Source organism: Lates calcarifer, linkage group LG4 (assembly GCF_001640805.2).
Source record: "Lates calcarifer isolate ASB-BC8 linkage group LG4, TLL_Latcal_v3, whole genome shotgun sequence".
Classification (NCBI taxonomy): domain Eukaryota; kingdom Metazoa; phylum Chordata; class Actinopteri; family Centropomidae; genus Lates; species Lates calcarifer.
This window is the reverse complement of record NC_066836.1, coordinates 17688097-17710318: the sequence shown is the minus strand read 5'-3', so window position 1 is coordinate 17710318 and position 22222 is coordinate 17688097. Positions and strand designations below refer to the sequence as shown.

The window sequence follows — 22222 nt, the reverse complement described above, 5'->3', positions numbered from 1 at the left end:
TCAGATCAGGCATCCTGCGAGGCAACATGCTGTTGATAACTGGGGGCCTTGCAAACACACTACAACAAGACAAGTGAAGATGGCGGATGTGTTGAGTGTTCTTCGTCAGTATAACATCCAGAAAAAAGAAATCGTCGCTAAAGGAGATGAAGTTATTTTTGGAGAGTTCTCTTGGCCGAAAAATGTCAAGACCAACTACATAATCTGGGGGTATGTCAGTGCTAAAAATATGTATAAATGGCGTTTGCAGGCCTGCAGCTGAAGCTCATCGGTGCCTTGTGCTGTTGGTTACGGCGGAAGGCTCGCTAGCTATCCCATGCTAAGATGCTAACCTAACTCCTCTTCTCGTTGTTGTACTTAAAACTTTAAGCACTTTTGGCTACTTTGGGGTGATGGTTAAATATTGTAGCCTGGACCACAGAGCCTATTTGCTAGCCTTCATGGATTTTACTTTATTTTTTCAGTAACTTGAAACATATATATATAAGAGATGTACAGCTAAACTTGCAGTAGTGATGTGATGCTAACTAATTAGCGACATTGGCTAGCGCTTAGTTGTGTTCCCATGGAGTCAGGGGTCCACTGGATCAATGGGAAATACTTGGGTTTTTTGTATCTGCAACCATGACTATAATCAGTTTTAATGTCGGTGCTAAAAGCTTTGCTCATGTAACGTAGAACATGAAGTCGCACGAGGATTAGAAGATTAGCCAACCTAATATCTGTTGATAGTTCCTGCCTGTTTGACATCTTGACTTGCGCCTAAATGTGTTTTATTTGTTATAGTTTTATGCAATTTACATACAGCTTGCACTTTGCAGCAGTGTGTACATCATTAATCGTATGTTATGGTGGGCAAATAAATTTGAGGTCCGAATGATTTTTTTCCTGTTTGTCTTTGCTTGTGTTTCTACCTTCAGTACTGGTAAAGAGGGCCAACCCAAAGAGTACTATACTTTGGACTCTATCTTGTTCTTGCTCAACAATGTACATCTCCCGCATCCATCCTATGTGCGAAGGGCTGCAGTAAGTGCCAAAATGCTACAATTTGTCTGTGACAGTCCTTCATCGCATAGTAAAACATTACTTGAGGACAAGCCCCTCAACTTACCCAAATACCCAATTTCAAATTTACTCACAGCCGCCCAGACTGTGTTTTTGGGTGACACAATTGTTTGTTGTTTATAGACGGAGAACATCCCCGTTGTCAGACGACCTGATCGAAAGGGCTTGCTGTCATATCTCAATGGCGAAAGTTGTAAGTAACACTTTTGAGATCTATAGTGATTGTATATTGTGTTTCTAACACATTTAAGGTGTTTACAACTTGTTTCCCCATATGTGTACTAGTTAAGCATGTCAGCATTATTGTTGTGATTTTGTTTTATAGGTTTTGACTCACTAAATATTAGGTCTCATTGTTTGAAGCCCTTTGAATAGGAACCTTCATACAGATCTAATAACTAATAAGGAACTATAATGTGTTATCTGATTTTGTCCATTTACAGCTACATCAACAAGTATTGACAGAAGTGCACCTATAGAAATAGGTTTGCAACGGCCAACACAAGGTAAGCTCACACTATATTTGTTTGGCTGTAGCTTAATCATTATTATCATTAGCATTTTTATTTGAAACTAAGATTGTAATAAAATATTTTGAACTTTTGCTGCTATCTACAACTTTGTCATATTTTTAACAAATGTTTTGTATTGAATTCATGCCATTTCTGTGTGGACCGCTGACACAAAACCACAGTGAAATAATGCAGTTGTTTTGTTCTGCTTTTCAGTCAAAAGAGCAGCTGATGAGGTATCTTCTGAAGCCAAAAAGCCAAGGATTGAGGTAAGTTAACAGGAGTACCATAACTGTTTCTCCACATCAAGTAACAGCTTAAGTTCACAGAATGTGTCATTGGTGGAGCTGTAAACAATAAAAAGATTCTCATATATTCACATTCCCAAAATACTCGCAACAACATGAGCCAAGAGAACAGTTTTATTTGAGAGGGCTGTTAAATTTTGATTAAATATTATAGATTAAATTGTATATATTCAGCACTGACTTGTTAAATCATAGATATTTGATACTACATGCCTGTTATTCTGTAGTTTTCTAATACTGTGTACACTACTTTGATTTTAAGGATGAAGAACGAGTGCGTCTGGACAAGGAGCGTCTGGCTGCCCGTCTGGAGGGCCACAAAGAGGGCATCGTGCAGACTGACCAGATCAGGTAAAATGGATTTCCTGCAGTAGCATTTTGTATCACGTGCTTTCTGTAGATAATTACACCACTAGGATTACTTTTGATTTTTATTCAACATACCACATTGTCAGTGCGGAGTGATTTTGATGTCATGTTTTCACTTAAAATGATGAAAAACTTCTTTCCTCCTCCTCCAGATCACTGTCTGAAGCCATGTCGGTGGAGAAAATCGCAGCCATCAAAGCCAAGATTATGGCCAAGAAACGTTCCACCATCAAAACAGATCTGGATGATGACATAACCCTGAAGCAGAGAAGCTTTGTGGACGCTGAGGTGGATGTCACCAGAGATATTGTCAGCAGAGAGAGGGTCTGGAGGACCAGGACAACCATTCTCCAGAGCACTGGAAAGGTCAGAGTCCACTTTAAGCTAATGATATCCAATCACAGTGATGTTTCTCCACAGTGACAGTAAATAAATCTATTTCCCAAAATTTCAGGCTGTTTCTTAAAATACACGTGTTAGATTAGCATGCAGGATTTTCTTGTATTCTTACTTGCAAACTGGTTTGATATTAGACCATGATTCTTCATCTGGCTGGGTCTTTCCTCGGATCATGAATGAGATTTAATGAGCAAGTCCACACACAGTATTTTATTTCAGGAGAGTATTGCTACACTGACCTCTGTGGGTTGAAAGTCTGTTGCAACTCTGATCGCAGACAACAGTGATGGAGCAATGCTCTGCAGTGTTGCATAACTTCTGGTTTTGGGTGTGAGGTTGTTTTCAGAGGTGGCCCAAATAGTTGAGTCCATATCCAGGTTTGTTTATTTAGTCATTCTGGTTCAGGTTCATGCTGATGTAGACTTTCACCAGAGATGCATTTTTTAATATGAGCAACCATGAACTCCTTGCTGCAGACTGAATAGACTTCACCATCTAGAAACCAATGTCAGACCACCATTTGGAGCTGCACTCCATAACACATTACTGCATTTTACCAAACCTGCTGAACTGTTAGGCCCTTGTGTGTGGGGAAACATTTCTAAATGGTCCAACCTTGAAAACACTCAAGTGTGTAGAAAGATGACATTTACATCCACTAGATGGCAGCAATAGCATGACTTCCACCAAGTTACTCTCAGGGGATGGGTTCACTTGCCAGATGTATTTTCCATGTTAATCCGTCTAAATTTGAAAACATATGTTTTCCTCTCTGTTTTGGTCTTCATTTCTTAATTAAAAAACATTTTCCTAGGAGTCTAAAAGGTTCAATCTGGTGTTGAAGTGTGAACAGGGAGACAAGTTAAATTAAGATATGTTCACAGTTTTTCAAATGTGTGTTAAAATTGTGTTAAAAACATTCCTCAAGTTAAGCTAACAAGCCTTCAGCAGACTTAAGTCAAATCAAGTGGGTATCCTGCAAAGCTGTGAGATAAATTTCCTTCTTTTTGTTTCCACAGTCAGTGTTTCCCCTTTGGGCTACAGTGGAAAAACACACATAATCAGGGATTTTTTTACTACAAGGACTGTAACTATGCAGGACTTGACTTGTCTGACACTGCACTCAGACTCCAGGAGTTAAAAATCCTAACCCATGTTGAAATCAGCTTGCAGGAGAAACTTCACAGATGCTCTTCTCTCTAATCTCAAGCAAGAAAGCACTACAAGATTGAGATGAAAGTGAGATTTATTGTCTGTCAAAAGTAGTATGCTAGCTAATGTTTGCCTCAAGGGCTAGAATGTTTACTGTTGCTTGGCTACACCTTTAGCTGGTCCGGGACAAACATCAGTTTGTAACACTTGTATCTCTCATTGGCTGTTGTGAAAGTACTGGTGTAATCCTAATCATGATCGTCCAGATTTTAACTCCTAAATATCAAACATTTTGATTATTACAGCAGAAAGCAATCTTTAAATGGCCAGTATGAACAGGAGGAGTGATTACAGCAAGCAAAACGTTTTTCGATGCTCATACGGGTATCTTACTGTTATTTTAAGACCGACATGAAAAGGGAGCAGACTTGTTCTGGATACGCTGCATGCTCTGCGTCTAAACCCCTGAACTGTGTGGGTGGCCCTGCAGGTGTTATGATTGACCTGTATTTATGTTTATTTTACCTGAAGACTCAACCTAACCTGGTGTTTTTATTCTCAACCCTTTAGAATTAGTTGTGATACTGTTCATTAGATCAAAACCACATTAATCTGATATGATTTTGAGTTGTGGCTAACCTTGTGTAGAAGGACAGTAGGACCTTGAGTAGACAGCTGCGGACAGAGCTGACAACTGTGCAACGGATAACTCTGCTTTGTTTTTGTTTTTTTAATTTTGACAAACTGAAGTGTTCAGGTCCACAGTGCTGTAGAACTCAGCTGTGTTTCTTGAAGACACTGTGGTTATAGACAGTTTCTGTTCAGTGAAGATTGTTGTGTGAGTTGCAGTGTTACATAAAGTATCATACTAAAGTTGTAACATGTCTGTAGTTGGCAGTATTGGGTCACAGTGTATTATTTTCAGTTGCTCACTTGAATGCACATTCATAATTCATAATTCATTTTATCTGTATCTGTGTTGCTCTTTTGCAGAACTTCTCCAAGAACATCTTTGCCATTCTTCAGTCAGTGAAAGCCAGAGAAGAAGGGCGAGCACCAGAGCAGAGACCAGCACAGAACACTACTCAAGTGGTAAATACTTATGTACTGTGCAGGGAAATTTAAATTTGCCCAGGCACCAGTCTGGCACCAATGTGTGTCTATGTGTACTAATAGCTTTACACTAATAGAGTAAGATGTTGACAAACCAGACAATTGCTTCCTCCCCATACACCTGCCTTTTTTAATCAAGCTTGAAATTAAGGCTTTGTAGTTATTTAACTGATAAAAGCATCAGAAAGCCCATAAACGACTTCTAAGCTTTTCACTAAAGAGTGTATTGACAGATATGTGCAGTAAATATATGTTTGTGTTTCATAAAATTCCCAGGACCCATCCTTAAGGAACAAGCAGCCTGTCCCAGCTGCCTACAACAGATACGATCAGGAGCGATTCAAAGGAAAAGAGGGTGAGTATGTTTCCATGGGTAACATTTGTCTTGGACATTTACTGTGTGGTAGTGAGGTAGAGTTGTTTTGCATCTGTAAAGATTTTATCACATTTAGTCCATGCCATTTGCTCAATTTATGCCCATTGTAACAAGTAAGATAAAAGTGGAGCCCCTAAAGCAGCATTGCTTCCCTTAGTCCAAGCTTTGCCTGCCAAATTTGTATTGTGAGATCTCATCAAAATGGGGAAATAATTGAGCTTAGAATTATTAATACCAGATGTAAATTTAAGCAAAGGCTTGTGATCAGAGGTCTTCATGTAAGTCACTGTTGTCCTGGGTTGGTGGTTTAAAAATAGTTCTGTGTATTTATACTGAATAGTATTATTGTTGAGTTTTTGGCATGCTTCGTCATAGTTGTGAGAACTTGCTGTATATCATTGTGGTAATTTATCATTGTCAGTGATCTTAAGAGCTGCAGTCAGGTTCTAATTTCTGAGAACACAGTTATTGCAAATGTGTTGGCATGTTACTGAGAACTGATGAATATTAAGATGACATGTTTAATTTTGTGTTAAGTACCGCGCCACTGATTTTCAACTTTTTGTGTTTATGATAGATAACCATAGATCATCTCAGTCTTTGTTGGCGTGTGGTATACCTCAGTTCAAATCTTACACCTGCTGATTCAAATGCTCACTTGTGTGTATTTCTGGCAGTTTCAGTTAGATGATCTGAAGAAATGATACAATTAATGAAGCAAATGAATCAAGTTTTCCATTTGTACTTTGGTCTACTGTAAATAATAGACTTGTCACATTATTTAGAAAGTTATAAAAAAAAAAAATCACATTCAGTATTTATGTTGATAGTGTTACTAAGAAGAATTTTGATATTGAATAATCTGTTGAGGTTCTGCCACAGTTGCATAACGTTTGGATAATAATATAAGCAATAATAGTAATGATGATAATGCTTATGCTGAATTCAGCATTTCAACCTCTTCATGTCTACCAATTAATGTTGGTCCTAAAACTAGCCTATAGGAGCTTTACTGCCAACAGCTGGATTGAATGACTATGAGTACTGCAGTGAAGCAGCATCAGGTGAAGAACACATTCAGTGTGGGTTAATGTACCGTGTGTTGGCATTTTTCTGACATGTGACACGGTTGCAGACTACCTGGCAGGGCATAGACCCACAGTTAAGAGTTCAAGACCTCAAGTGTGGATATGGAGACTTGGAGCTGAAACAAGTGTTTGCTGCTCCTCCCTGGTCTGCTGCACCATTGAGTGTAGGACACATGATGGAACTATTTTTTATAGAAAACTACTTGTAGTTTGATATGTTGCAGTAGAATATACCTGTAAGTATTTGAATGTCATGACAAACATGTCACAACAATGTGAGCCACTCACAGATGCCATAGATACCACTATCTTTGTGTTGGCTGAGCCAGATTCTGCTCCTTCCTGTAAATACCAGCCATCTAAGCCATCTGTGTGGGCCCCACGTCCAACACAGCTGCACAGCTGCTTTTATACTGACATACTCCCACAGCTTGGATAGCGTCTGGTGTTTTTATGCTCTTACCCCTCTCCAACATATGCAGTCATATCACAGTGTCAGCTCTGTGTTCTCTCTGCTCAATTTTGTTTATACTTGGGACAGGAATTCTACTTTTCAGCACGTACAAGGAGATGACATACAGTGTTGTCATACAATTCTGTAAAGATAAGGCTGAGAACTAAAAGGTTCAACATGTTGCATTATATTTAAGTCCAGTTATGCTTTTGAAAATGCCTCCTTCTGTTCTGCCAATAATCTGCAACACATTGTATGTTGTTTTCATAGAAACTGAGGGTTTCAAGATCGATACCATGGGCACCTACCACGGCATGACCCTGAAGTCAGTGACGGTAAGAGTAGAGCTTCTTGTTGAAGACTAACGACAGTGTCACACTACATGTATGAATTTCACTTTGCATACGGCAGAGCAGAAAGAGACTTCTGTGTTCATAGACAGTTAAAACATAATTGCAATAATAGTCAATAATAAACCATTCAGTTGGCATTAGGTCAGGGAAAAAAGTTACAAATATTTGAACTGTAAACAGTCTGTGAAACAGAAATTTGGCAGATTTTCGTTTATTGGCACTGTACGTTGTCAACGAGTTTTGACCTTGTATCCACATATATAAAAGACATATAATACAACTTACATTATTACAAAAAAGTAGCTTTTGCACACACTCAACTCATTCTTTTGTAAAATATAACTGTAAACCCTCCAGTGGTTTGACTCAGACATAGAAACAGTTTTCATCTTGTTTGTACAAAACTGGCAATTGTATCATTTTTACTCATTTATGCAAAGTTTGTATTGACTCCCCATGTGGATAAAGTGTGGATTAATCGCTTCATATCAAGTTAAGAAGAGAATGTGCTGAGACAAAAATGATTTGTTTCTAGCAAAGAGCTGTAATGGAGTGTAATAGTTATAGTTACTGGGCTTGTTTCTTTCTATTCTTTCTGCTTGAGTGCGTCCTGCCCACTCTCTCTTTAATTGTGTTGATACAGGCGTTGGGTTTGTTGCTTTGCAGGTGATGCCAGTATTTTAGTAGTTCATTGGGATGAAACCCATGCGACGTTATCAGATGACTGTACTTGCAGCTGGAATAAGACACTCGCCAGTGGTTGAATAGGAACTCATTGGGTGGTGGCATGGGCTCGATCTGGAGCTTGGCCAGGCATACTCCCACATACACATCCTCTAGATGCAGGTGGCGGATACTTAGAGATGCTCGATAGATTTTCCTCGCCAAGTCTCCAGAGAAGACGTAACCAGTCCCAGAGCAGAAGGTGGGGTACTTGTCACCTGGGTACAGCTCTGGGGGCATGTACCACTTGCTGTTTTTATTTCGGTTGGGTGCAAAGCCTCTCATGTTATAGCCTGTGAAGTAGTTCCTCTTGGGCTTCAGTTCTGGCCTGAGCAGCTTATAAATGAGGTACTCTGTGTTGACAAACATGTCGCTGTCTGTCTTCATAACATAGCTGGCTCGTGGGCAGTGCATCGCCACCCAGTTCATTCCCATCAACGTCTTTATGGTCAGGTTTTTGTAGGTGTCCAGAAAGTCCTGCTGAATTATATCGTGATGCCTTTGGCTCTCTGCTATTAGCATCCTTTGCTGTAAAAGCCCTAGCTCTCCCTCATTTTTTCCCAACATGAAAAGTCGGATGAATCCCAGAGCCGCGCCAACACTCTCATTCCCCCATGTTTGCCGTATGGCATTCCTTGCCTCTACCTTTCGAGCCTCAGTGGCTATCAGCAACACTAGAAATGGCACCGGTCTATTCTCTGCACATTTGTCTGGCTCATTGATGATATAAGGAAAAGGCCCGTGAGTTATTGTGCCACTTAGGTCTCCCTCTTCACTTTGGCTTGTGTTGGCTGCCAGGTCTCCTTGAGGAGAGGAGACACCCTCCTTCTCATGGGAGCTGATGTTGGCGTCAGTTTTAAAAGTCGGCTGAGGAATAATGACAAACCTCCACACTGAATGTTGAGAGCTCATGTTAAGTTTGGCTTTGGTAGTATGAAGTCTGCTTCCTCCGTACACCACAGGATGGCCTCTCCGCCATGGCATACCTGTGAGCCTAGGCAGCCACTCCTGGTGGACCAGAAAGACCAGTACACCCAACAGTGAGAGGAGATAGAGAAGTTTAGCTGTGTGCGTACAGCAGTGGCGTCGTTTCCACTGCATGGTTGTGCTCAGAGTTGTACACTTATAAGGCCGCTCGTCAGTCGCTTCTGACCAGGTCTTGATCCCCAGAGACAAAGTGAAGTTTATGTGGTTGATTTGACTGACAGACTTCGACCCTGTGTCATATATCTCATGTCTGTATATGTAAATCACTTTGTTGATGTCCAGTCCTTGCCTATGAAACAGAGGAGAGAAGAGGATATAACTGAGCAATGAATAGATGCAGCATGTTACACAGTCACATTAAAGCTGCTGTAATCAATATTTTGATACTGACAATGGCTGGAATATCTAGGTGCATGTGAAAGGTGTCACTCTTTGTGAGGAACACACACACTTTGTGCTCTCAGCTGGCAGCTTTTTTAAAAATAATAAAATAAAAAAAAAATATATATATATATATATATATATATGAGAATAATAGCTGTGGTAGTTGTCCAGCACCATCCAACAAACAAATCTGATGAGCAGTGAGCTGGTGAATATTCAGCAGCCAGATATTTTCTGAAGAGTGAATATCGGCTCAGAAACATGACTCCTGCTTAACATGTTTGACTTATAAACATAAAAGGTTGAGTTGAGGATTGAATGTCAGAGTTTCTGCTGCCTTCAGGTTGTATAAGAATATGTTATTGCTCTTCTGAGATTAGGATGACGTTGAAGTTTTATGATCCTGGTCTTTAGTTTAAATGTCCCCTTTTGTCATGGTCATCTCCTTTGGTGTTAGGATAAATAAAAAAATAAAAGTAGGTGGTTATATAATGATTTTGTATAAAGATCATCTTTGAAAAGAGTACTGCCCTTGCCCCTTTATTTTTATGTGAAATTTGTTAGTTGTTTCATGTATGGCAAATTTAATACAGTGAATTAAGCTTGAACATTGACGTAAAATTTTCCTTCCTGCTTTCATAGCTGCTTTGGGACAGAATCCCAATGAGGAATGGTTTTAGAAAGAACAGTCTACGTTTACGTGCTGGTATCACCCTGAAGTGGTGTGTGTTCTCTGTTTTTTACTGAATTACACACTACCCTCTTAAAGGACCCCAACAAGACAAAGAGCAGTTTGTGAGAGCTCACAGGAGCACTGAGAGAGACTTGCGTTTGCTCCCTTGCATTCGTTCACAGAAAGAGAAACAAGCGTTTCCTGCTAAAAGAGGCACACCCTTTACATCCTGCACATAACATAAAAATAGAGTGATTTTACTGTATGAAATGTGTTGATGTGCGTTTTCATTTTAAGCCTTCATAACATGTACTTACCCATTTTAATCTAAGCACTCGTCTCTTCCTGGCATCCATCATTCCTGGATGTGATGAATTGCAATCCACTCACACTGGACGCCCTCTTGGTCTTTGCTCTGTGCCCCAAGCCAAATCACTGTCACATACAGCTTGAGCTTGACAGCTTAGATCGTCATTAATTTGCTCTGTGATGTGTGACCAATCACCCTCGTCTTTTATCTGGAAAGTACAGATAGCAGCGTTTTCTTAGGTATATTATTCACTTGGAAATGTTGTCCTCCTCTGGGAACTCGTAGTTATCTACCACAATCATGCACCAGCATATCTGTGGATCGGCAGAACATGTGTCAGAGCTCCAGTGTTGCAATCTCTGTCTGCCTTGGCGCATTGTCCCCAGAGGCTTGATGCTAACGGTGCTGCACTGCTGCTGCTGCTTCTGCTGCCTCTGGCCAAAGGGAGAAGAGGGATGATAGCTGACAGTTAACCTGGGTCCTTTCGCAGTCCTCTCTTCTCATGTTATGAATATCACAGCGCAAGTGGACAGATTGGGTTAATCTCTGGATGATGTATGAGCCTTACATCCCTGTTTGTCCAGCTTCTCTCCCAATGCCCGTGCTGATGCATGTTTCGTCTTGTTCCTCTCCTTCCTCTGATTCACACGCTCTCATGTTAAGTTCCCTGCCCCCACGTGCTTCTCGTCCCTTTTTTCGCTTTCATTTTCCTTTTCTCACCCTCCTCATTCAGCTGCCCCTCTGTGCTCCCTGTGCGAGGGCAAGAGGGCTGAAAACGGCGGGGGAGGAGAGAGATGTACAGGAGGCAGAGACGTGAGTTGTGTGTTCATTCTGAGAGGCAGCTCCAGGCTTGGTGGCAATACGCTCTCCCACCACGTCACGCCGTCTCTGCTGCTGTTGCTGCCTGCTCTGTTGAAGGGGGAGAGTGTGTGGGGGGGTGGGAGGGGCTGGGCTCCTGACCTATTTGTATTCACGCCCACTCTTCAGAAAGAGAAATACAGCATTATCTCATTTTGCCATGCTGTGAAGCAGCAGTAGAGGGAAGAGAAACCTTCACGTCACCTCCAGGAATCTCTTGAGGGTTGCTGTTTGCCTAATCTAACTGAAAGACAGTAAACATCATACTCCTACATCCTCTTACTTGTGCAACGATGGATGGTGCAACTCAAAACCAAAATTTTAGTCGCAGCCTTGAATGTGACAATGATTAGAACACAGATAATTAAAACAATGTTTCCACTGTGCTCATTCAGTTGTGTTGGTCTAATGCCTGAATTTTCATGTTCAGCCATTGTCATTTTAAATCTACCACATTATCACTGGGAGTAAATTTTTTCCCCCTCAGAGGGCAGGGGCAGGGGAAGGGGGTTGGGGTTGATTTTACATGTGTTCCCCTAGGCAGTCACGATTGCTTCAGTTGCACTCTGGCCACCTTTTTAACAGGCTTACCCAGCTTTTCATACTCAAGTTAGGATATAAGTTAATGGTGCAAGCAGGTTCAGAACACAAACTGATCAAATACTCTGGGTATATACTTAAAGTGTAATCTCTTTATAAGCTAGCAGGCTAAAAGAACATTTAAAAATAGCTCACAGAGCAGGGATACTAGTATTTGCTGGGAGCTGTACTGTACTGCTCAACCCAGGCTCCATGGATTTTGTTTCATGTCTTACTGGTGTCTGAACAACTCTCTAACCTCACCTCTACCCTGTGTTGGTGCATCTGCCTACACACTGCACAGAGACGGGACACCAACACAGGGTTAGCATATAGAAATTTAAATTGAAGGACTTTTTACAAATACATACAAGTCCTACACAGCTAAATATTGATTTAAAAAAGCATAAAGGTACTAAATCATCGAACGAAACTCTTGTGAACATGTGCCCTTTATATCATCTTGGTACATTGTCTTTGAATTTTAGCTATTTAACAATACAAGTCTGTAAAAAATTATTAAGAATCGTAGAGGGGATGTAAGTCTTATGTGACTTCTCTAAAGCTCCTAATAAAACCAGAGATCCAATATTAGTAATGTTGTATATGTAATAAATTCTATGTTTTATTGTAATTGTAAATGTGGGCTTTATCAGATGGCCAAGTTGTTCTTTTTTAAAAATGATTTTTTTTTATCTTTTCATGACAAAGATGGTAAAAAAGTTCTGAAATGAATTTTAACAAAAATTTCCAATATTTTTTATTTATACCCTCCTCTTTACCTTGTCTTGGTTTTACTGAGCTCCTCAATATGTAGTTTGTTGTTAATTGTTGCAGTAACAGTGACTGAAGGAGTCTCACTGCTTTAAGGTACAAAGGTATTGGATTTATAGGATTTTTGCATGTATTTGATGGCTTCCATCCACCTGGGAAGTCCCTGATGGGTTGTTCTTTTGCTGTCCTGTAAATATTGTAAATTTAAGCAGTGGAGCAGAGCATCTCTTGGTGTAATATCACTAGAGAGGAAGTAGAAGCATCCAGGCTACTGCTGAGCTGCAGACAGGCAGTTTATCTGTAACTGACAGTGATCCCGCAGTGCTGCTTACAGTCTCTGCCCTGCAGCTAGGACGATGGGAGGAGGGAAAATGGATGTGTTTGGTATGCATCATGAGACCTTGGGGTTCACTGATGGTTAATGGCAGGTTATTTATAAAATCATTTATATTATTGTAAAAGTCCTGACGATGTGCAGGTGTTACCTTCTGAACCTCAGCTGTGCCACAGAGCTGTGGTTTTCTAAAAGTTCAGCGGTTCTGACAGCAGAATGGCTTGGATAAGGCAGGGATAAGGGACGATTGACACCTTTAGACCTGGTTCTGGAGGACAGTCTAAATGAATCCTATAAAATATTCACACACTGTTCATTATTTTGACTGAGGAAACATGGCTTGAATAATTTATTCCGAGGTCTCATGTGCATCAGTTTGAATGTATGTTTTTTAAATTAATTAAAAACACCTTAACCAGGGATTAAAAATGTTTTCTTAATCATGAACCATAAACATTATCTTCCCCACACTCCTATGAAATAGTGTAAGATGAACATAATTTTCATAATTTTTTCAGCAAAAGTGAATAAATACATCCCATTAAGCAATACAGTACTGCTTGTGAGCCAAATTCAAGATGCAGGAGAGACAGTTTTCTATTTTGGTTTAGTTGTTGAGATTAAAAACCACTGCTTGTGGTTGTACAGTTGTGTTATACAGAGGTGCTTCCTTTAACAGGGCCTGCCTTGCCTTTGTTTAGTTTTTTTTCCTCATAGAATTAACATTCATTAGTGACAGCTAAAATGACCTGCCACGAGTGACACTCATTTTAACTGTGTAAGTGATGGTCTTCACGGCTAAAAATGAGAAGCTGCTAAACGAACGTTTTGTACATTGAGCGTTGCTAATAACAGAGGAGAGATGACAGCTTCATCACAGTCAGAGTTTGGAGAATCTTTGTGTTTTGTTTGCCTGGATATCAGAGCAGAGTGAATCAGCAGTGAGACCAAATCATTTTATACATTCACACACTCACATATGTAGCAAATTTCTCACAGTGTAGAGCCTGGCTGTCATCAAGGAGAGCAACCCCCTGCAACGCAAGTTAAATCAGGAAGTCACGAGGCAAAAATAATTTTAAGATGAACATTATGTGGCAAAATAAAATAAGTACAACTGTAAATTCAATTTCTGTCAAAGTGCAGTCAAACCTTTTTTCCTTTTGTTCTCAGGCAAATTAATAAAATCTGCAGCATCATCCTTATTTTTATTTTTAAAATTGTTTTAGGTACAGCCCAGCCTTATATATATAAATCTGTCTTTGGGAGAAGTGGTGTTTATATGCTGTTTATATTATATCTGAATTATGTGGACTGTCGAGCGCACCACACCCCACACCACACCCCGCAGCCTCAGCCAAAGGCCAGGTCTGCATGTTTCTGTAGCTCCTCTGTCAGTGTGAGCTCCAGCCTGAGGGAATGTCACTGAATGATGGATTACTGTGACTCCTAGTATGCCCCCCCCAATCATACACACACACTCATACACATACTTGAACACACACACACACACACACACACACACACTTACTTGTCTACATGGAGTCAATAGTGACCTGGAGGACTGAGCACCTATCAGCAAAGCATCATGTTTTTCAAGGAGAATTCTGTTTATGTGGGAAAAAAGGGTCACAGCCTTTAAATGGAACTTGTCTTGTTTTCCCATAACTCAGCTTTTTTCTTCATCTTCATTTTCCTATTAGACTGTACTTGACTGTTGTTGTTTGACTTTTAAAACTTAGGTCTTAACGAGTACTGGATTAAGCCTTTGGACTCACATGCACAGATCGCAAAACTAGCTTTGCCTAATGTTGATGCAACATTTTTTTCATTAAAGACTTCCAGTATAGTATGTTCATGTATATAACCTGTGGGTGTTGTTATGTCTTTTCTAGGAAGGAGCATCTGCCCGGAAGGCCCAAACCCCAGCACTGCAGCCTGTCCCTCGTCCAGGTGAGTGTTTGATTGAAAATACCTACTCACACGTGCCCTCTGGCAGTGTTTTTGTGAAGGTTGCCTAATGCTAATTTGTTTTAATGACAACCTTTATTGGAGTCTACACAATGTTGTAGAAAAGTCATTTCCTAATAGAGAAGCACTGGTAGCAGAGGATTATTAGCAAATGTAGAGCCCTGCAAACAGTATCGAAGAGATGTGAAGCAGTTAACCATCTTTGAGAAATCAAATTACTGCACTGCAGGAAAATACACTGAGTGACTTTCACTGACACAAATATAAGTGTTTTTTCCAGTTGTAGTTTGTCATGCATCGTCCATCATCTTCATCTATTTCATGCATTCCTCTTCATAGTAGAAGAGCAGGGATTTTACAGTTGGTTGGGCCTTTTTTTTCTGACTTTCTCATGGTTCAAAAATGTAAAATCTCTGCTCTCCCTAAAATGGAATTTTAGTTATGAGCTTGAAGTTGTTTAAAAAAACAGACAAAGTTTTACCATAGCACCCTCACTTCCGGTCATTATATTCTGTAACCTTGACCCGACTCACATGGGGCTGCTTGTGATTTTCAGTGTCACCAAGTCGCATTTCTCCTGGCTGTGGGAGTTTTCTCTCCCAGTGCTGCTTGTCAGTAAATCTCGGGCAGCTGTCTACATGTGTCACTCGGATCTCCTGCCCACAGCCTCTACAGGAACAGTGAGAGGCGAAAACACAGCATTATCCCTCCAACCAGTCATTCAGCCACAGTGTTCAGACCTGAGCAGCTGCTACATCTGAGTTTTTGTCTCTCTAAGGAATTTCATCTGTTGACGTTAGTAGCCACTATGAAAGTGTCCACATAGAAGTAGATAAGGTGTGGTTGTGCATTTAAGGTACACAACCAAAATATTAGTTAACACTGTTCAAGAAAGAACATAGCAAAGCTTTTCTTGACTGTGATATTCTCAGCCCATGATCTGGCCATATTACCACTTTTGCTCAATTAAAAACTACCAGGAAAAAAAACGCCATTTTCTAGTTTCTAGTTTTCTAGTATCGGCTTTTGCCACACATGCCATATTTACACATGACCATACCATAGCTACCATGTGCACATTATTCCTGGCCAATGAAACAGCATCTGTGAAAGGAACTTTTGTTTGGAGAGAAGAATCAGGCGCCTGTTTGATTCATCAGCAAACACTGACCCAAGATGCTCCTCCTCAGGGTTTTTGTGTGTGTGTGTGTTTGTGTGTGTGTGTGTGTGTGTGTGTCTGTGTCTGTGTCTGTCTGTGTCTGTGTGTGTGAGAGAGAGAGAGATTTGGAGAATGTCTGAAATCACCACAAAGCAGCATCAGTCTCTGTGTTGTGAGCAATAACCTGACAGGTTGACTGTGACACATTTGCCCCACAGCTGTGATATAGATTAACAGAGGAGCTCAAAAGAAAAAGGTCTAAAGATGCACATTAAACAAACTGCCCGCAGCCCAGAGCTCTTTTTATATCTTCGATTTTGTTTGAAGTGAACCACATGCAGTAAATAATTTCTGAGGAAACATTTAGTTTTACCTACAGCTAAAGCTTTTTAATTTTATTGCAATTTAATAGTTAGTGGGGCCCTTCAGCTCAATCCTGTTACAGTAATTTAAAATTGATTCTTAATGTTGTTGGTGGAAACAGTAATTATAACAAGATTAACCCGTATCTGTAAAACAGCAAAACAATTTTTAAAAAAAAGTATCATTATTTTGCCTGCTCTCTGTGAATTGTAATGCTATCTACATATGTGGGTGTGCACATAAATATTTCACATTTGTCTTGTCTTTTTTCCCTCTAGTTTCACAAGCCAGACCTCCACCAAATCAAAAGAAAGGTACCTTTGATAATAATGTTTTTGGCAAAGATATGAAATACAGTATACAGTACATTATGCAATATAAACATTTACATTATAGAACTTTGTCTGCCTTACTATTATATCTCATAACTGCCTTTATATAACTCTCCATCCAACACTTCTATCTATCTGTTTCTAGACCTTTAATTGTGACTTTCTTGACAGGGTCCAGGACACCCATCATCATCATCCCTGCAGCTACCACCTCACTCATCACAATGCTCAATGCTAAGGATCTTCTGCAGGATCTAAAGTATGTATACATTCCTGTTGCACTTTTGAAAATTCTTTTAATCCACTTACTGTCAGACTTTTGCGGCATTTGGAGAAAATGTTGCCTTTTAGTATTTTTAGAAATCACTAATACTGATGCAGGAGAGGGCTCATTAAATCAATGGTCTGGTCTCAGCTGTAACCTTGCTGTGATTTTTTTTTTTTTTTTTGCTATTAAGCTGTTATTTAAAGACATGTTAAATAGATGCAGGAAGTTGTTGAGCAACACTATATTTTTAAGACATGACACTCCTGTGCTGTCTGGGGAAAAACACGATTATTTGTATAAAGTGAAAAACAGACTAGGCCCCAGGATTGATCCCTGTGGCACATCCCTGCTTTTTGTCAAAATTCTCAGCGCCATGAGCTATGATGAGAATTAGACACAAAGGAGAAGAAATGTAATATATAATATTGGTGGCATGTGTGGCAAAGAATAGACGGGAAACTACTACAAGCACCCAAATCTTATTTTTGAGTGGAATTTGGAGACAGTACATGACGTCAGCTTAAAGTGAACAAACTAATCCCTCCTGTTGGACTATTATTAGACAATTATTTACAGTTATCATTGTAACAACAACAACAACAACAACAACAACATATCTCTGTCTTGCATGTTAGAAAAGGCCAACCAACCCTCCCTCTAACTGAATGAGAGATAAGTCTTATCTACAGTGTCACAGTACACATTGTACTCTCTTCCTGTTTAGCTTCTTTAAAACACTGCTCTACAGCCTTCAGGTGGTGACTATTATAATGACTAATACATTTTTGCACACCTGCCATATTATAAAATGTGTCTCCACACTCCACACAGGACAGGACACATTATTTTGCAGTTGGCACTGAAAAAAAAACAGGAACAAGAAATTCTCTTTGTGTTCAGAGCAGCATCAGGAAATCCTCTTATTTTCAGTTCAGACTGAAACTGAACATTTAGACGGTGATAACATCATGCAGTATGTCACCTAGTCAACCATACATCCTGCCCTTATTTACAGAACAGGATCAGCCATGCTTACAGTGAATCATAATAATTCTTTGATGCCAGTGACAAAAGGGGTATTAAGTAATAAGTAATTTGCTGGAGGCAGATTTGGACGTTTGCTAAGCCCTGTTCCTTAGTTCCTGTTTCTGCGCCGGACAAGCTTTCGTTCTCATGCAGCACACGGTTTAGAATTAGCTTGTCATCCTGACTGGCAGATTTGATTTGCTGTAGGTAGTTAGTTAAATACGCTAATATTAGCGCCATGATTCGGCTGAAAATGCTGTCTCTTGCTACTAACAATTTTGTCTTGTTAAAATTTTCATGCAAAAACTCTCTCTCTATTAATGGAGACCATTTCTGCTATCATTCTTATACTGAGTCGTCGATCATTGTGCACGATTTGAATGTTTTCAATGTTTTTGATGTGCATGGGCGCTAAGAACGTTCATCATCTCTTTTGTGCCATTCAAACACGTGCACGTGACATGCAGTGTTCTACATACAATGTACGAAAAGATTCGGCTGCTGTTTTGTTCAATTTCACCAAAAATTTCAAGTTGATGCGTTGCTCAACTTGAAAACGCCGTAGCAAAAGTGTGCACTTCAATTAGTACCTAGCAATGAACTAAAGACGTCACTTATTGGAAACTTACAGCAGTTGTGCATGAATACCCAACCTTTAATATATAACACTTGGTGTGACTGTGAACCACGTGCTTTTATAATAAGCACAGTCTTATTATGTAACAGCCCTACCTTGAGTTTGTATATTCAAACCGAGGATCAGCTGATGTGTTTGGCAAACAAAATACTATTTGAGACAACTTAAGTTGCAGTTGCTTGAGTGTAAACTTCCCCCAAATCTAATGGAGCAGGACAGAGCCACTAATGTTAGCCTACAAGTAGCACCGAGCTCCAGCTTCCACACAGAGGGCAAACAGCACACAGTAGAAGTGCTTGTTGTGAACTGGGCTTTTTTCGGAAGCTGTAACTCCACAAAATAATGTAGAAAGATGTCCCATAGGCCTTTGAAGTAATACTCGGCTTCTGCTGTTGAAACTAGTTAGCTGGGCAAAATGAAATTAGATTTTTTTTTAAATTTTTGTGTTGTTCCAGGTTTGTTACGTCAGAAGAAAAGAAGAAGGGTGGCATCCAGCGTGACAATGAGGTTCTGCTTCAGAGGCGCAAAGACCAGATCCAGCCCGGTGGCACAACACTGAGTGTCACTGTGCCATACCGTATCATTGATCAGCCGCTGAAACTGGCTCCACAGGACTGGTGAGTATTCCTTCACACAGGAACCTTATGAGGAGAGAACTAGCGAGGGTTTCTTAGGCTTGTTTTGAGAGTTTCTAACTTAAGTTAAGTTACAGAGAAATTTGTTAGATAGTCTTTTTAGGCTTGATATTCTTTATAGAGATGAGCAGTTTCAGTTGTACAGCCTGTGGTTTGCCTTAGTCACAGCATGAAACGACCACTCAGACCTCTCTTCAGATGGTTCAACTGTTGTGAGACTGAGTCATTACTGTTTGACAGATATGACTCAGGGGTACACATGCAGCCTGTGTTATACTGTGTTTTTGAGGATTATTCAGAATTTGTGTCTTCTAATCAGTACATAATATTCTCGTCTTTGTACTACCACATAGCATTTTACAAGAGAGGAGAGGAGAATGCAGTTTTTTCTTTCATTTCCTCTCAATTGCATGGAGCAAGGCTTGACATCCTGTTACCATCCTGTTTTGCAGTTGGGTGTCATTATTATGTTAACTCTCTGCACACAAACCACACAATACAAAATAAATGAAATCTACAAACTAACAACACATAATGTCACAGTGCTTGTGAGACCTTAGTGTGACATGAAGCAGCATCACTACACCAGTATTATTAAATACTTCACATCAGCAACCTGTGGGTGTTTCTTCTTGCAGGGATCGAGTGGTGGCCGTGTTTGTGCAGGGTCCTGCCTGGCAGTTCAAAGGCTGGCCGTGGCTGCTGCCTGATGGATCTCCTGTCGATATTTTCGCCAAAAGTAAGCAATATGCATAACAAGGCTTCAGTTTGTGATTGCTAATGTTGACAGATTGGCTGCAATATTTTAAATGGTTTATAATTTGAGTGAGAGTTGTGTCAGTTACAACTGGCAGTTGACCTGGGTGAATGAGAATCTTGATTCTTTGTTTCCTCTTCAGCAGTGGCTCCATTACTACAGTAGCAGCATCAAACTGAGCACATTCACTGAAAGTAAAAAGCAAAAATGCTTCTAGTTTGATGATTTTCTGCTTTTCCCTCTTTAAGATCATTGCAAACTAAATATTTGTGGATTTTAAAGAGTTGCTCAGACAAAACAAGACATTTAAAGATGCACCTTGATTTTTGCCACTTTCTGACATTTATAGAACAACGTTTAATTGATTAATCAAGGAAACAATCAGCAGGAATGGATGATCAGGATAATTGTTAGTTGCTGCCTTAGATAAATTGTGATTATAAGATATGAAGGTTTTTCTGTCTTAAATGACTGGATTGATGTTGGTTAGGATAGATAAAAAGCATTTTTTCTTCATTGACAGGATCAGGATGTGAAAGTTCTGTGTCGTTTTAATTAAACCTAGCTGGAACTTATGTTTATTAATCAGCACATTTACAATTTCTGATTTCTGGCACTTAAATCAAATGGACAACATTTAGTAAAAATCTGAAATGCACGAAATTATAAAAATTAAATTTTGTCCAGTGTGTTCCCAGCCTGCAGTGGTTTGTTGTTTGTTGCAGGTGAAAATATGTCTAGCCCTCTGATAAAACTAGATTACATTTGTGGAAAACTTTATGTAAACAGCATGATATTTATGTGTAACAGGCCCCACAGCATCTCTTTGTGATACTTAGGGCTAAAGTGATTACAGATCCTTTCACACGTTACAGTGGTGTTAAAGTTTTAAACGTGACGTGCAGTGAAGGCAGCTGCCTCTGCACTGAACCATGATTCATCGATATAAATGAGCTGATCTTTCCCCTCCAGTTCGAGCCTTTCATTTGAAGTATGATGAGGCAAAGACAGACCCCAATGTGCAGAAGTGGGATGTGACCGTCCTGGAGTTGAGTCGCCACAGGCGCCATCTGGACCGGCCCGTCTTCCTGCGCTTTTGGGAAACCCTCGACAGGTATTTATTCTCGTGTATACCAACTTTTCATCCACTGCGCTCATGTTATTTGGCAGTTCTTTGAAATTATGTATCTTCCAAGGACATTTTGCTCACCTCTCTTCTCTTTCTCACTCTTCAGATACATGGTCAAACACAAATCTCACCTCAGGTTCTGAGCCCAGATCACAGCGTCCGTCTCCGAAAATCCCCCAAATGAATCCTCAAACCTTCCCACTCTCCACGACCCATCCCCTCTCACCCAAGCTGCCATTTCATCCTCCAACATGACCCCCATTTTAACAAGAGAATACGGAGGACAGATTATCCAGTGGTCTTCCTCCAACTCTTCCTGGAGGACTCCTAATGCAATGATCTGGATTTGTTGCTCTGGACACTGGAAAGGTGATTTAGGGGATTTTTGTGTTTTTGTTGTATTTGTTTTCTAATGTTTTCATGTAGTTAAACAAAAATACCAAAATATGTTTTGTATAAAAAAGACAACATACTTTGGAAATGATTCAAATGAGATATTAAGCAGCATATTGGGTTCAGAGGGGGGAGGAGGTTTTGTCAGTGCTAATGCAGAATATTCTGAATTCAACTCAGAACTGTTTGGACTGAGAGAAATGTGAAAATCTCTCACTGTACTCAAAATAACCAGCCACTGAGTTTGACGAAAGACTCTTCCTTCACACTTCTCTTTTTTTATTTTGGGTGTTTGTGATCTGAATGTACATATATGATAAAACCTGTCAGAGCCAAAACTCTTTGAGCAGAGAGGACGATGCAAGTAAGGGATCTGTTAATACTTTAGAAAGCTACTCTGCTCAGGCTCAATAAAATGATCTCAGTAAAGCAGCCGGCTCTTAGCTCAGTTTTTGACAGATCAGCACATCTCTTGGTCATGCAATGGCCTCATTAAAGTCTTCTTTTTCTTCTTTGTTGGTGTTGTGCTAGAGGAGAGAAATGATGGAGAGTATTGCTTTAAGTCACCACATGAAAATAGACAATAAAGCCTCAGAGAAACAAACACTCGTGTGCTTCCTGATGTAGATCGTTAATCTTTATTAATATTTGACGTAGAGAGAATACGTAGAAGTAATGAGTCAGGAAACTGTTACCAATGGGACAAGGTGAACCAGCTGCAGCTCCCCCTGCCACTTAAAA

The 22222-nt window shown here is 40.0% G+C and overlaps 2 protein-coding genes across 2 annotated transcripts; one reads left to right on the top strand and one right to left on the bottom strand.

Moving 5' to 3' along the window:
- Positions 1-42: 42 nt before the first annotated feature.
- Positions 43-22085, top strand: cdc73 (cell division cycle 73, Paf1/RNA polymerase II complex component, homolog (S. cerevisiae)). The gene is made up of 17 exons (XM_018677264.2): positions 43-210; positions 921-1026; positions 1189-1258; positions 1509-1571; positions 1794-1846; positions 2148-2236; positions 2407-2620; positions 4799-4897; positions 5195-5273; positions 7107-7171; positions 14707-14764; positions 16583-16618; positions 16808-16895; positions 19023-19184; positions 19841-19941; positions 20932-21073; positions 21195-22085. Exons 1-17 carry the CDS (start codon positions 80-82, stop codon positions 21229-21231), a joined length of 1593 nt encoding a protein of 530 aa, XP_018532780.1. The 5' UTR covers positions 43-79; the 3' UTR covers positions 21232-22085.
- On the bottom strand, positions 7385-11182 carry LOC108883786 (beta-1,3-galactosyltransferase 2). Its single transcript, XM_018677266.2, has 2 exons — positions 10274-11182; positions 7385-9188 (listed from the first exon to the last, which is right to left on the bottom strand). The coding sequence occupies exon 2, from the start codon at positions 9011-9013 to the stop codon at positions 7757-7759; it is 1257 nt and encodes a 418-aa protein (XP_018532782.1). The 5' UTR covers positions 9014-9188; positions 10274-11182; the 3' UTR covers positions 7385-7756.
- Positions 22086-22222: the final 137 nt, after the last annotated feature.